Source organism: Bactrocera tryoni, unplaced genomic scaffold (genome assembly GCF_016617805.1).
Source record: "Bactrocera tryoni isolate S06 unplaced genomic scaffold, CSIRO_BtryS06_freeze2 scaffold_25, whole genome shotgun sequence".
Taxonomy (NCBI): Eukaryota; Metazoa; Arthropoda; class Insecta; order Diptera; family Tephritidae; genus Bactrocera; species Bactrocera tryoni.
The window spans coordinates 20,424,843-20,439,378 of record NW_024395977.1 but is presented as its reverse complement, the minus strand read 5'-3'; the positions used below and the strand labels follow the sequence as shown (position 1 = coordinate 20,439,378).

The following is a 14,536-nucleotide window of genomic DNA, read 5'->3' as shown; positions in this document are numbered from 1 at the left end:
GACAACAAAGAAGTAAATAGTGAATGTATTGCAAACATAATAAAACAAAGAAACCCAACATGTAATTTTGTACCAGTCCTTACAAAAGAAATAATTAAGTATATTGAACCAAATGTTATAATAACATGGAATCTGACCCAAACAACTCTTACACAAAACTGTCAAAATTCAAACAGCAACATACAAATAAAGGGAAATAAAATTATAAGAATAACACAATGTAAAGTAAAAATCGAAAATATTATTTTAAGCGAAAATTATTTACACCCAGAAATTGACCTAACACCTTTGTATCCACCGCTCAACATAACTAAAATCAAAATCTTAAAACACAATGACATTATAAAAATGATTTCACAAAACAATATTACACTTTATACAATTATTATACTGGCTAATCTGGCTTTGGTCGCAATGATTTTTATTCATACATAGTAGTAGTAGTACATAAACTTTAATCCATTTATATTTTTGTATACAAAATTAAGAAAACAAACTGAAAGAAATCAGCCACAACTTCAAGAAAACGAACTTGGAGAAAACCCATTACCCACACTGTACCCATCAATGCCAGCCCAAGTATATGCTGCCTTTTTAAGGGGGGAGGAGTGACATATTCACTCTCACATCCATCTACTAATATCCAATTACTGCAGCATCAGTATTTTGGATACACATTCATTCTCACACCCATCAATTAAAGTCAAGTAAACAAATAACAAGAGCTGCGCATCATTTTTGCTGTGCAGAGAATTTAATGTAAACAAATGACCGATATTCAGTGGCGATCGCGCCTTAACCCTTTCACCCCTGAGTTTTTTTTCGAAATCAGGCGGGGTTTTCATCATTACGACAGCAAATACTGTAGTATGACTAAAATATACGATGTTTGGCATACCTGAAAAATCGGATATCCTTACGGTTATCCTGGGATATAGTATAATCCCAATAACATTTATAGGTGGGACGCATAAGTCCCAATAATACCAAAAGGAACAAAAAATTAAATATCAACTTCTAATAAAAAATAATGGATTTCACTGTTTATTCATTTTTCCTTTTACAAATTTAAGCCACTTGTGAAAAGAAGCAAAACATTTAAAACATAAAGCGTTGTTGCATCCAGAACAGACGTATTTGGTTCTGGTTTCCTTATTTTGTGAAGTGCAATGAACGCATCGGCGACGAGAAGGCTGTTCAATAGGAAGATGATCGCCAATATTTAGACGTTCAGTTCGTGATCGCTTTGCTGGTCTTCCCCACATTGACGTGTTGAGAGCTTTTTGTGCTTTATTCCTTCAGCTGAATGAGCGAAATTTTACGGCGTTGACGTTGTGTAAATATAATCCAAGCGTTAACCACAGCTAGCATAAAAATCTTGTAAAATACCTTTTCCACCATTTTTGCGACTTACGATTCATGTCGTATATTGCAGCCTTCTGATCTGATAAGTCTACGCCCCCATTATACGATTGTAGTCTGCAATAGCTAGTGGACAATCAACTTCTAATTTAGAACCATCTTTTTGTTTTCGGCTAACGTTAGGTGAAAAACCTATAAAACGCTAAAACAACATTTTGCTCAAGAATGTCTGCTGTCAAGTTTTCTACAATTCGTTCTCCCAGAGTTCCTTTCAGATTAGAGGATGTGTCTTTTCCAGTATATACATTCAAGTCATAAGTGTAGCCTGTTTTGGCATCACAGCGCAGCCATAATTTTATCCCTCTCTTTATTAGCTTCAAAGGCATATACTGTTTCAAACTTGAGCGACCCTTGAATTTTGCCATACACTCGTCTATGGATTGCGCACTACTTTCACTTCGCGCTGCTGGGAATGTTTTTTTATGCATGATACAACTTCTAAAACTTGACCGTCATCGTCATCCAACTCCGATTCAGAAGAAGACTCATCACCTGATTTGCTTACATATTTAACGTTTGCTACAGGAACTTCCGCATCTTCGTCATCGTCATCCGATGGTTCATAGCTAGACTCAGAGGCACTAAAATCATCGGCCATATCGTCGCTATCCTCTTGTAAAAAATAATCAGCAATTTCGTTCTCACCCAATTTTTTCCTTGTAGACTTTTAATGGTATAAACAAATATTGGGATATTATTATCCCAAACAAATGTATTATTGGGATTATATGTCCCAATGTAGTTACAAATATAAAAAACTTACCTTTTTCAATCCAATTTGTTTCCAATTTCGAAGGAATTATCTTTATTCACACCTAAACCGTAAAGCAAGCGGAATATTACGAATAAAAACTGAACCAGATAGACGTTTAACATTGAAATACAACGCGTGACTGATAAAATTTCGCGAAATGTCTGTGCAAAATATTCGGTAACGGGAAATTGATGTCAATAATAACGGAATGATCATCAAAGAAGTCTTCAAGGCTTTATTGGGTACATTTCAATGCGTAATTGGACCAAAATTAAAAGTTATACACATGTTTGAAGTTTGCTGGGACATATTGTCCCAGTAGGGGCGAAAGGGTTAAGCGTCTTCGCTTATACAAACCAAATAATCGATAAGCTCTCATCCAATGAATCAAGCGACCAACTGCACACTCATTTTAATGTAAACAATAGCCAATAGCCAAAACCAAAATTTTCATTCTCTTTGTAAATTAGTCTTAAGCTGAAATCCAATTGACGCACACGAAACCTTTCTTTCGTCGCGTACAATTTTAATAACTAATAAATAATAAAACATTTTAAACATTTGTATTTAATTTATTAGAAAACGGATCTTAGCGTTGGCCTTAGTCTTTCGACGGGACATTTATTTGACTCAATTATTTCAGTATATATATTATGTATTTTTATTTAGATATTTTCTAGTGTTCCATAAATTTATAACCGGTATATATTTTAAAAATTCAAGACCCATTCTGATCCCAACCATTTTCTAAAGATAAAACTCTATTTTTAATTGATGTGTTCATGTAAGGTCTCAAAACCCATTCAGTATCCGAAGCTTGAATTTCATCTAATATTCCCAATTTTATTTGGTACAACTTTAGTTGAAATCTAGGGCCAATTTCTATTAATTCCAACTCTTTATTTTCATACTTATATAAATGATGGCGAAATGATACAAAGTCATCATGATTAGCAAAAGTGATTACCCTTTGGGAATCCCCCTTCGGCGTAGGAAAAAGATGTTTTAATATATTTACTGCTCGCTGCCCAATTTTGGTTTTAAAATTGTGAAAGATTAAGTGGGGACTTTGTTCGCTCATTTTTCCAATAAAAGGTACATCATGTCTCATAACAACACTAGAAATGTTAAAAAACGCGGTAGGGCCGTTAGGTAAGTGGCTTATGACTATATTATCAGGTATTCCCCGATGTTCGTGTACAATTATAATATCTGTCACGTCGTTAGAACAGCATAATTTTACTATTTGCTTTAAATCATTTTTGCCCCTATTCATTCGCTGTGCATTTGGAAAAATTAGTCGTAACTCCTTTACAAACATTTTTAACCTTGCAGAAGGGTTGTGTGATGTCGTGATCATAATTTTTGGGGTGCAGCTGTTCCCATATTTGTATTCATCGTCAACTTCATCAACATCTGAAATTAAATATTAATATCATAAATAAAAAAGTAATTTGCAAATATCTACCAAATTTTGTAAAATATATGTAGATACAACTACTACTTTTCATAGATCTGTTTTCATACATTGGGGTTTGAAAAGTTGACTATCATAAGCTTGAATGTGTCACATTTTCAAAGCACTATTTGTGCAACGATCTTTTCAATATGCATACGAGTCAAGTTGTTTGTTCGGGATAAACTCATAGACCGTTTAAAATAAAATTTAGCGCACGGTCACTGTCTTTAGTTTCACATAACTAAAAACATAGTTTATATCTCAACTATGTTAAAAGTCAAAACAAAACATAAATACACAAGTTAGGAAAGGCTAAGTTCGGTTGTAACCGAACATTCCACAATCAATCTCTAAATTTTATTAACATAACTCACATACTGACCGCTATATGCGGTATAAAGACACCTGAAGTTCTTTATAATGTATTAGGTATATGGTATATGGGGCTAATAGAGCCCATACACGAGCACACAAGTGCGTTCGATCGGTGTGAATTCGTTTGCGCATACACGACACACAAATCCATTTTGCGTTCATTCTTCACAGAGTTAACATGTGAGACAGGCAAGCGGACCATTTCTTCGAATTTATTTCTAATGTCGCACTTTTATATATTTCTTTGTATTTCGATAACAAGTTATTCAAACTTTTATTTTTCTTACACTATATGTATGAGCGCTTAGGCAAAAAGCGAAAACTTTGAAGCGTGATTACTCGGTTTTTCATTTTTACGATTATTCTTAATTGGCGGGCAGGATAGAAAAAAAACTAAACGTCGTATGGAATTAGGGCAAAGTTTATTATCATTGGCATAAAATTATCTTCTATTTAAACTAAAAAAAATATTAAGAAAAGTCAAGTTTTAACATATTTTTAAACAGCATAAATTAAAATTTTTTTGTTCAAAAGCCACTCTTTATTAAATTTTTAATAAAATTTTAAATTTTATACTTTTTTTTGGAATTTTCTTAGTTTAACTAGAAGATAAATTAATAAAAAATATGAATCTCTTTGAATTTTTTGTTTCCGATAGAAATTGCGACCTGCATCCTGCCCGCCGTCCGAAAAGATTTCATATCCGAATATCAAAAATATCCAAAAAATTTGTGAAAGATGCTCAAGTATATAACTATAAAGCCTAGAAATTTCGCTTGAATCAATTATTTCTTTCCCTCCCAAAAAAAATCGATTTTTTGAGGCCTCGAAAGCAGGCTCTGCCCTTAACACTTGCCATTGTCCGCGATCTTCACTGTTCGGCGACACGAGAGAAATGAGATTTTGTGCGCCGACAACGCCATACACGATACACATGCTCGCGCACCGATCGTAAAAAATCAAACATTTTCGCGAACATGGATCGGTACGCGAACAAGCCCATACACGATAAACCGCAAGCGCACACATACCGATCGAACGCACTTGTGTGCTCGTGTATGGGCGCTTTAACGGAAGTAGGTTTGAACAGTTTTGGTTCGATTTGAACAATTTTTGGTCATAAGGTGTCACATTTCAAAAGCACCATTTGTGCAGAGATTTTAATCTCGTTATATTAATTGCTTCGTGATTTGTATACTGGTAAGTAAACGAATCGAACATTAACAAAAATTAGGTGAACGAAACTATTATACTCTGTAGCAACATGCACCACGATATCTTAAAATTTCCTCAAGTTATCCTTGCGGATAAATGGACGAACAGGCAAAGATAAAAAAGATATATCTTGATTAAATGACATCCGCATTAAAACAAGAAAAAAAAAATAACTTCGGCTGTACCGAAGCTAATATACCCTTCACAGGTGCATTTCTTTTAGTAACTATGTGTTCAGTTTGTATAGAAGCTATATGCTATAGTAATCCGATCTGAACAATTATTTCGGAGATTATATTATTACCTTAAGCAGTAATCCATGTAAAAATTCGTGAAGATATCACTTCAAATACGAAAGTTTTCCATACAAGCCCTTGATTCCGATCGTTCGGTTTGTATGACAGCTAAGTATCTGCTATAATGAGCCGATCTGAACAATTTCTTCGGATATTACATTGTTGCCTTAGAAAATAATCTATACCAAATTTCGTGCATATATGTATATTGTCAAATGCAAAAGTTTTCCATACAAGAACTTGATTCCGATCGTTCAGTTTGTATGGCAGCCATATGCTATAGTAAGCCGATCTGAACAATTTCTTCGCATATTACATTATTATCTTAGAAAATAACCTGTGCCAATTTTTGTGAAGATACATTGTCAAATGTGAAAATTTTCCATACAAGAACTTGATTCCGATTGTTTAGTTTGTATGGCAGCTATATGTTATGGTGGTCCGATATCGGCAGTTCCTAAAAATGAGCAGCTTCTTGAAGAGAAAATGACGTTTGCAAAATTTCAAAACGAAATCTTAAAAACTGAGGGACTAGTTCGTATATATACAGACAAACGGACAGGCAGACAGACGGACATGGCTAAATCGACTCAGCTAAACATACTGATCATTTATATATCGGGTGATTTTTTAAGAGCTTGATAACTTTTTAAAAAAAAAAAACGCATAAAATTTGCAAAATCTCATCGGTTCTTTATTTGAAACGTTAGATTGGTTCATGACATTTACTTTTTGAAGATAATTTCATTTAAATGTTGACCGCGGCTGCGTCTTAGGTGGTCCATTCGGAAAGTCAATTTTGGGCAACTTTTCGAGCATTTCGGCCGGAATAGCCCGAATTTCTTCGGAAATGTTGTCTTCCAAAGCTGGAATAGTTGCTGGCTTATTTCTGTAGACTTTAGACTTGACGTAGCCCCACAAAAATAGTCTAAAGGCGTTAAATCGCATGATCTTGGTGGCCAACTGCCCATGCATCCCGAAAAATGCACTGTTTGGTGTGGTTTGTACGCTGGTGGAATCATTGGACCGTATTTTTTCAAAGATGCTGTTGGACGCAACGTTACGGTGAATGGCGATCGCTATCGTTCGATGCTAACAAACTTTTTGTTGCCAAAAATGGAAGAACTGAACTTGGTTGACATGTGGTTTCAACAAGATGGCGCTACATGCCACACAGCTCGCGATTCTATGGCCATTTTGAGGGAAAACTTCGGAGAACAATTCATCTCAAGAAATGGACCCGTAAGTTGGCCACCAAGATCATGCGATTTAACGCCTTTAGACTATTTTTTGTGGGGCTACGTCAAGTCTAAAGTCTACAGAAATAAGCCAGCAACTATTCCAGCTTTGGAAGACAACATTTCCGAAGAAATTCGGGCTATTCCGGCCGAAATGCTCGAAAAAGTTGCCCAAAATTGACTTTCCGAATGGACCACCTAAGACGCAGCCGCGGTCAACATTTAAATGAAATTATCTTCAAAAAGTAAATGTCATGAACCAATCTAACGTTTCAAATAAAGAACCGATGAGATTTTGCAAATTTTATGCGTTTTTTTTTTAAAAAAAGTTATCAAGCTCTTAAAAAATCACCCGATATATACATACTTTATAGTTTCCTTGTGGGTGTTACAAACTTCGTGACAAACTTAATATACCCTGTTCAGGGTATAATAAAGAAAAGGTATAACCGAAGATTTTTTACTGACGCAATTTGCAGACAAGCTGAGAATATTTTCAGGTGTTGAGAAATTTTATATTAAACAAGTAGGAAAAACTAAGTTCAAGTGTAACCGAACATTTTACCTTCATACAATATTTCCAGGTGTGGAAAAGACATTATATTCAGGGGTGTTGTGGAATCTGATAGTTGTCGGAATCAGAATTGAAACCGATCAAAAAAAGCAGTAGGTGTCATGAATTCAGATATTATTGGTTTGATATTCGAAACAGAATTTGTATCGGCTTTGAGTGTCACGGAAACCAATTTTATCGGTTTTGCTGTCAGAAACAAATCAAGATATATGAACTTTGGTATGTTTCTATCACTTCGCACGGTTGGTTTATCTGTTTTCATGTTCGTTACATGTCCAAATTGGTTTGTGTGTTTATCTAGGTCAAATACTTTAGCCGCTAGAGCGTTTTAAAGGTTAAGAAAAATGTAATTTTTCTCAAAATGTTAAATTTTTTGTGAACGCTATAAGACCCACTTGTGGTAAGAAAATGCTTCCAACAAGCTAAATTTCCTTACCATTATCATATCCGCCGCAAGAAGATCTGGATTATGGAATGTTGATGAATCACAACTATCCTGAACAAATTTGAAATAAATTAGTATCGCCCATAGTTGTGGAAAATATGATATACATATATACCTGAACAGGTATGTGATATCCATGAAACTAATTTTAAAAACATGGTATAGGAAATAAAACACATCTCCCAAGGAACTTCTTAAAGTGAAAGTGAAAATGAGTGCACTGAAACTATAATCTTCCCACTGCAAAATAAGCTTCATCAAACAGGAATGAAGTCATTCTGTATTCATATCAATCAACTTTGTACATTTTTTACCTATTATTTTTTAAATAAAAAAGAAAAAAAATTTGTTTATAATATGACAATAAGTGCTGAATCGCAGGTCTCCAACTTAGACAGGTTTATTTTACTTTTCTCACAGCGTTAATGGGATATATTCAGGGGTGTTGTGGAATCCAAGACAGAATTGCTTAGCTGTCAGAATTGCAAACCAATTCTGATTTTCAATGGTGTCACAGAATCTGATTGGATTTTCGTCTTTTCGAACATACGCAAAACCAATATTCGAATCAGCTGTTTACTAATGTGACAAAACTTGCAAATGAATACATTTGGAAGCAATCCTATTAAAGTTTTTAATGAGTTCCGAATTAAAGAAAGATTTTAAGAGACAACATTTATCGAATGAATAAATACGCATTTGGGTGTTAAGTTACGTTTAATACGTTTTGTAAATCTTCTTTAAGGGCGAATTTTTTTTTTTTTTGCTTAAATCTCTTTAAAAATTATCTAAGAATATACCCCCAATGTTATAGATGGGAATTTGAAATATTGTCGAAGCTAGAAGGGAAATAGTGACCGAGCACTGGTAGATATGTATATACATACATATGTATATGAGCGCTTGGGCAGAAAGCGAAAACTTTGACGCGCGATTTCTCGGTTTTCATTCTTACGATTTTTCTTAATTGGCGGACATGCTGATTTGTTTTTACGATTCCGAGGGTATTGTAAACCTAGAGTTCGTCTCACCTGGCCAAACGATTAATGCTGTGTTTTACCTTGGTGTTATGAAGCGTCTTTTGTCACGCATTTGTCGTGCTCGACCACAATACCGTGAGGCAGGGTCATGACGCCTGTTGCACATTATCGCCGCGTCATCGGTCGACGCTTGTCACCGATTTTTGACAAAAAAAACTCCATATTAACCATTAATTACTCACCCTACTCACCTGACCTGGCACCCTGTGATTTTTACCTATTTGGAAAACTTCATTTGCCCATGAAAGGACACTGGTTTCAGAACATTTCAGCTGTCCAAAAGGCGACGACCGATATTCTCAAGAGCATTCCGAAAAATGACCTTAAACACTCATTTGAAATGCTAATTGACCGGGCTAAACGCTGTATCGAAGCACAAGGAAACTACTTTGAATAAAAAAATATCTTTTTCTTCTTAATTGGCGTAGACACCGCTTACGCGATTATAGCCGAGTTAAAAACAGCAAGCCAGTCGTTTCTTCTTTTCGCTACGTGGCGCCAATTGGATATTCCAAGCGTAGCCAGGTCCTTCTCCACTTGGTCCTTCCAACGCAGTGGAGGTCTTCCTCTTCCTATGCTTCCTACGGCGGGTACTGCGTCGAATACTTTCAGAGCTGGAGTGTTTTCGTCCATCCGGACAACATGACCTAGCCAGCGTAGCCGCTGCCTTTTAATTCGCTGAACTATGTCAGTGTCGTCGTATATCTCATACAGCTCATCGTTCCATCGAATGCGATATTCGCCGTGGCCAATGCGCAAAGGACCATAAATCTTTCGCAGAACCTTTCTCTCGAAAACTCGAGTTTTAGAAAAATATAACTTTAACTTACACCCAATTTGTGAAAGAGGTACTGTTTGATACGGTAACCTTCATTATTAGTTGGCACTGCCTTTTTGTTATTGTGTAATAACTCAAATCAAAAAAACGAATGATGATTTAAAGTTATTTACGCATTACTTGATAAAAATTGAAGGTGTAGAAACAATTTAGTTAAGCGTTAGTGGATATAAAGTGAACTTTTAAAATACATACATTGTGACGAGTTACAGACTTTAAAGTAATTTTTGAACTTTATTAATAGTTAAAAAAATAACTTTAATTCAACATTTAATTTTTATTCCATTTATTCACACAAAAAAAGGTTGCAATCCAAGGAATTATCAGTGTTACCGTATCTACATAGTTTGAAAGAAACTAAAATAAATAAAGAAAACAGATAATAATAGAATTATTTTTTGTACTGGCGGCCTTTGCCCGAATTACAGACATAATCCTGTTAGTTCAACACCGTAATGTCGTCAGCTCTTTTGCGTTAGCGACTTTCGCTCGCGGTTCAAAAAAAAAACATTCTGAAAAAGGATGCGTGCGAACTATGTAATAATTACAGCAGTACGCTATTGCGTTGCATATTTGCTGACAATCTACTGATTTAGCGTTACCGTTTTATTGCATAAATTGCGCCTAAATTCACGCAAAACATGATACTTTGATAAATTTGAAACATGCTATCGGCATTGCCATCTCGAACGCACCCAAATTTAGCTACATTCATTTCACGATTATCAATTTGGTATTGACGGTATTAATTTTCTTTTATTGGTTCTGGTTAGTTTGCAAAATATGTATACATATATGGTACAAGTAGCCCTTATAATTGGTTTACATGCAATCATTATCTTATAGCATTGACAGACGGCAGCGTTAAACCAGATTAATTGCATTTTTCGGGATTAATTCAGGAGTTACCACAGCTAACTCCGTTGCTGAATCCAAAAATAACTCTCAAAATTTTAGGGAGTTTGTGAGATTTTCGTTGGCAACATTGTTAAAAATGGCCAATTTTCATCTATTGTGAATGAAATACAAGCAACCCTGACAGCTGTTTATCAAATTCTCAATATAATATCAATAAAACTTCTATGTTATGATGCAGTTTTAAAAATAATGTGTTGATATGTTTTTGTAATAAAAAATGGTTTGGTAAAAATTGGTCGGCTAACAACCGTAATGTTTATCTTCTACCAATTTTCATTGAAAATATTATAAAAAGGACAATGAGCTGTTTATGAGAGTTTCAAACTCGCATAGCTGCCGTCTGTCACCTACAAATTTGGATCTGATTAAGTGCGCAGTTAATCCGGATTAACGCTGCCGTCTGTCAAGGCTATTATTGTATGAATAAATATAATTGAACATAAGTTAAATATTCAATGAAAGTAATTTTTGTAGTACTTAATATAAAACAAACGTGTAGAAATGAACTATTAGTGGACTTAACTTTTTTAAAAATATAAGTTAAAAATCATAATAAATAGAGAAATAAGTACTTTAAATATATTAATTTTTGAAATTTAAATGAAGTCAGTGACAACTATAATATATACAGTGAGAGTCCTCATAACCTGGCACTCACCGTCGTTTTTGTGCGGCTAAGGGAGCTGTCCATGTATACATACATATGTATTTTTACTGTTACAGCGAGCTTTGCATGAGGAGCGTACTTTTTAATATATTTATGACAAAGTGAATAGGTCTGCAAAAGAGCAAAGTTTTAGGATTTCCTGTGATCTTCATATACAATGTATGAAACTGGTAAAATCCTTTAGGCCAATTAGTTAAATGTGCTTCTTATTAAAAGTATAGAAAAGATCCAACATCGATCGCGCTGAAAATTGCACCTTTTTGGATATCGTTATTTTAGCTAATGCAAAATTCGAATACAATCTCTGTGACATCGCACAAAGTGTATTAAGCCTCGAAAAGTAATGATGAAGTGGGGTTTGATCAATCCTTCGAAATAAAGGAGCTGCCCCGCAAGAAAAATGGGCAGTCGGGGCGAAGGATTGGCAACAGCTCTAAAGTATGTGCCAGGCCAAGTTGTTAATGGGTGGTTACAACGGCTGACTTTCTAATTGTTTTTTCTTTGCATTCGTAATGATATCCGTGCGCGATAAATGCGCAAATAAAAGCAATCGGAGTATCGCTCAATTTGTTGATGCAATTGTTCAAAACAATGGCGACCGAAGAAGAAAAGTAAGAAATGTTCACATTTTTTACAAGCAGGCGGTGTTGTAAAACTTTAAGGACAGCGGTCCAGAATTTCCGTTCTTGCAAATTCCTCAACGACATGGTGACTTACACCTTATATAGGTCTTACGTAGTTTTCGACCATTTTAAATATACATTATTTTGAAATTGTTAGGCACTGTTGTCGAAGCGTCTTCAGTTTACTCTCAGCTGTCGTACACTACACAACGCAACGAAATTTATATCATATCCGAAGAAGCTCTCACGATAATCCTTCATCTAAATGGAGGTCTAAAAATATAAATTTGCATAAAAGACATCATGTTTAATCAAACTAGCTTTAAAAGAGCTGTGTCATGAGTGTGTTATTTCATATGTGAATTCTGGACTGACAATTAATAATGCTTATAAAATAAATCATCGTATAGTGTTTGCAAAATTTACTAATAATACTTTCGTTAGTTGCTTTCAAAATATAACTAAAGCTGCTGAAACAATTTATAAATGGAAGAAGAAGGTTTGGATGATTGCGTGACAGTTTTTGGAGACGGCACATGGAACAACGCGACCACACTTCACGTTTCGGTGTTGCAACTCTTGCGGGTAAATATAATAAAAAAAAAAATATCGTAAAATCGACTTATTGTAAGAGTTGTGAACTATGGGAAAAGAAAAAATATACTCATCCTGAACAATACGAAGGTGGTATGAAAAGCATGGCGATTGCGATGCAAATCATGTTGGATCGGCTGGAAAAATTTAAGTTGACAGTGTAAAAGAAATATTTAGCTTAATTGGCGACGGTGATAGTGCCACACACAAAGGCTTATTGGATTTGAATCCATATAATGATAAATGTATGTACATATAGAAAAAAGAATGGCCACGCGATGACGTAATCAAAAAAAATAGCCAAAGGATTAGGAAGGAGTTGGCTGATCAAGTTATCAATAAATTACAAAAATGTTACGGATTAACAACTACCAGACATCAAGAAAATATTGATGAAATGTGCAAAGGAATTTTGGGCATAATTTTATCACTTATGTTCATCAGATAAAAATCCAAACCATAAAAATTGCCCCTTAGGTGAAAATAGGTGGTGTTCCTATCGCCGCGCGGAAGCTCAAATAAAGACTTTGATAAGGATATTACGGAAGCTTTGAAACCAATTTATACAGATTTGAGGTCAAGGGTCACAAAATAACAACGAAAGTTATAATGGGTTGCTATGACACTTTACTCCAAAGCACCATCACAGAGAAATGAAAACGATCGAGCTCGCTAATTTCCAATTAGTTTCAATATTTAATGATGGTTTTTATAGTATTTTTTTATAAGTGATGGAAGTAATGTGCGTGGCCGTATTGCGGAAGAATATGCTGTTCAAAGAGATGACAGCCGAATCAAGCAGACGGAGATGCGTCACGCGGTGTCCTCAGCAGGCATTTTTCCAGGAAGAAGAAGGGGTGTTGTATAGGCCAGACATAGCAGAAGGCAATTTTTATGGCAAATGTAAATCATCGTTAGTTGTAACTTTAAACGCTTTTTTCTCGAAGCGACATTTTTCAAAATTGCTGACATCATAACTCAACGAGAAATTAACCGAAATTAAAACTAAGTATTCTTGAATATATTTACTACACAATGATCTACAATTTTTCTGATTTGTTGAAAATTGTCAATTTTGCATTAAAAAAACGACTACCTTTTTACTTCAAATTAACGACACTGTTTTCAGAACTACTCCAGTTTGTTAATTTTTGTAATGGCAATATATTCAACTTTAATAACCTTTTTGAATTTATTTTGTTTCAGCTACTCATTTGGCCGAAATCATGTCAGCAGCTAGGGAACTTATTTTTGTGCAGCAGTGTTGCTCCGTATCCTCCTGACTCGTGCTGGCACCGAGTCCAACCCGGGCCCGGAGGAATTTTTCTGCTGCGTATGCGCAAAAAGGCTCCATCCAAACTTCACCTCGGTCAGGTGTAATAAATGCAATGGATGGAGCCATCTTAAGACCTGCTCAGGCCTTAAGACTCACAGGGAGTGAACCACAAGTTACGTGGCCCCCTGTTGCCTACACAATACTGCGACACCAGCCTCTACGGCTGTGCAATCTGCACATTGTTCGCGCTGCGCCGCCGCTCACCCCGAGTAGCCAACAGAGGACCTCCACGGTCCACAGTGATTCGCCTGGATCATAGTAGGCGGACAAACGTCAATGTAAACAATCAAATAATTGACAGTACTCTGATTATAACAACCCTTGATATTTCACAATTTTAAGGAAGAATTGCGCAAAATATTCTAATACGGTTAACTACAATAACTTTAATTGAAGTGATACGGTGTTATCATTTTTATGTTTTCAATTTAAATAATAAATACAATATAAATAGTGATATAACAAGGTTTGCAGAGGAAAACACGACTGCTGATGAAATGGACTTTAATTTAGATGATATGTATGTATATTTTATGCAATTTAATACTTGGTTTGCGTTTAGCTAATACGTTGTACGAGGTTTTGAAAACTCATATAAAAATGTTTGTGTTCTTTTTATTTTCAAGTTTTTAACGTATGCAACTTTTTTTATCCACATATATCCAAGCTAATGTTTGAATATTGTATAACGGCAACCTTAAGCTATACAATCGAGTACCACATCTTTCCTCAATAATTTTTA

General features: G+C 35.1%; 2 protein-coding genes across 2 annotated transcripts in view; one reads left to right on the top strand and one right to left on the bottom strand.

The window, feature by feature from the left end:
* LOC120780600 overlaps positions 1–14,536 on the top strand; it is a 47,538-nt gene that overhangs the window by 30,753 nt on the left and 2,249 nt on the right. The gene's annotated exons all lie outside the window — the stretch shown is intronic.
* The window catches only part of LOC120780602 (brix domain-containing protein ZK795.3), a 53,902-nt gene continuing 42,131 nt past the window's right edge, over positions 2,766–14,536 (bottom strand). The window contains exon 2 of the mRNA XM_040112858.1: positions 2,766–3,592. Within this exon, the coding sequence (XP_039968792.1) occupies positions 2,895–3,592 (698 nt within the window). The 3' untranslated portion in view covers positions 2,766–2,894. The remainder of the gene's footprint in view (positions 3,593–14,536) is intronic.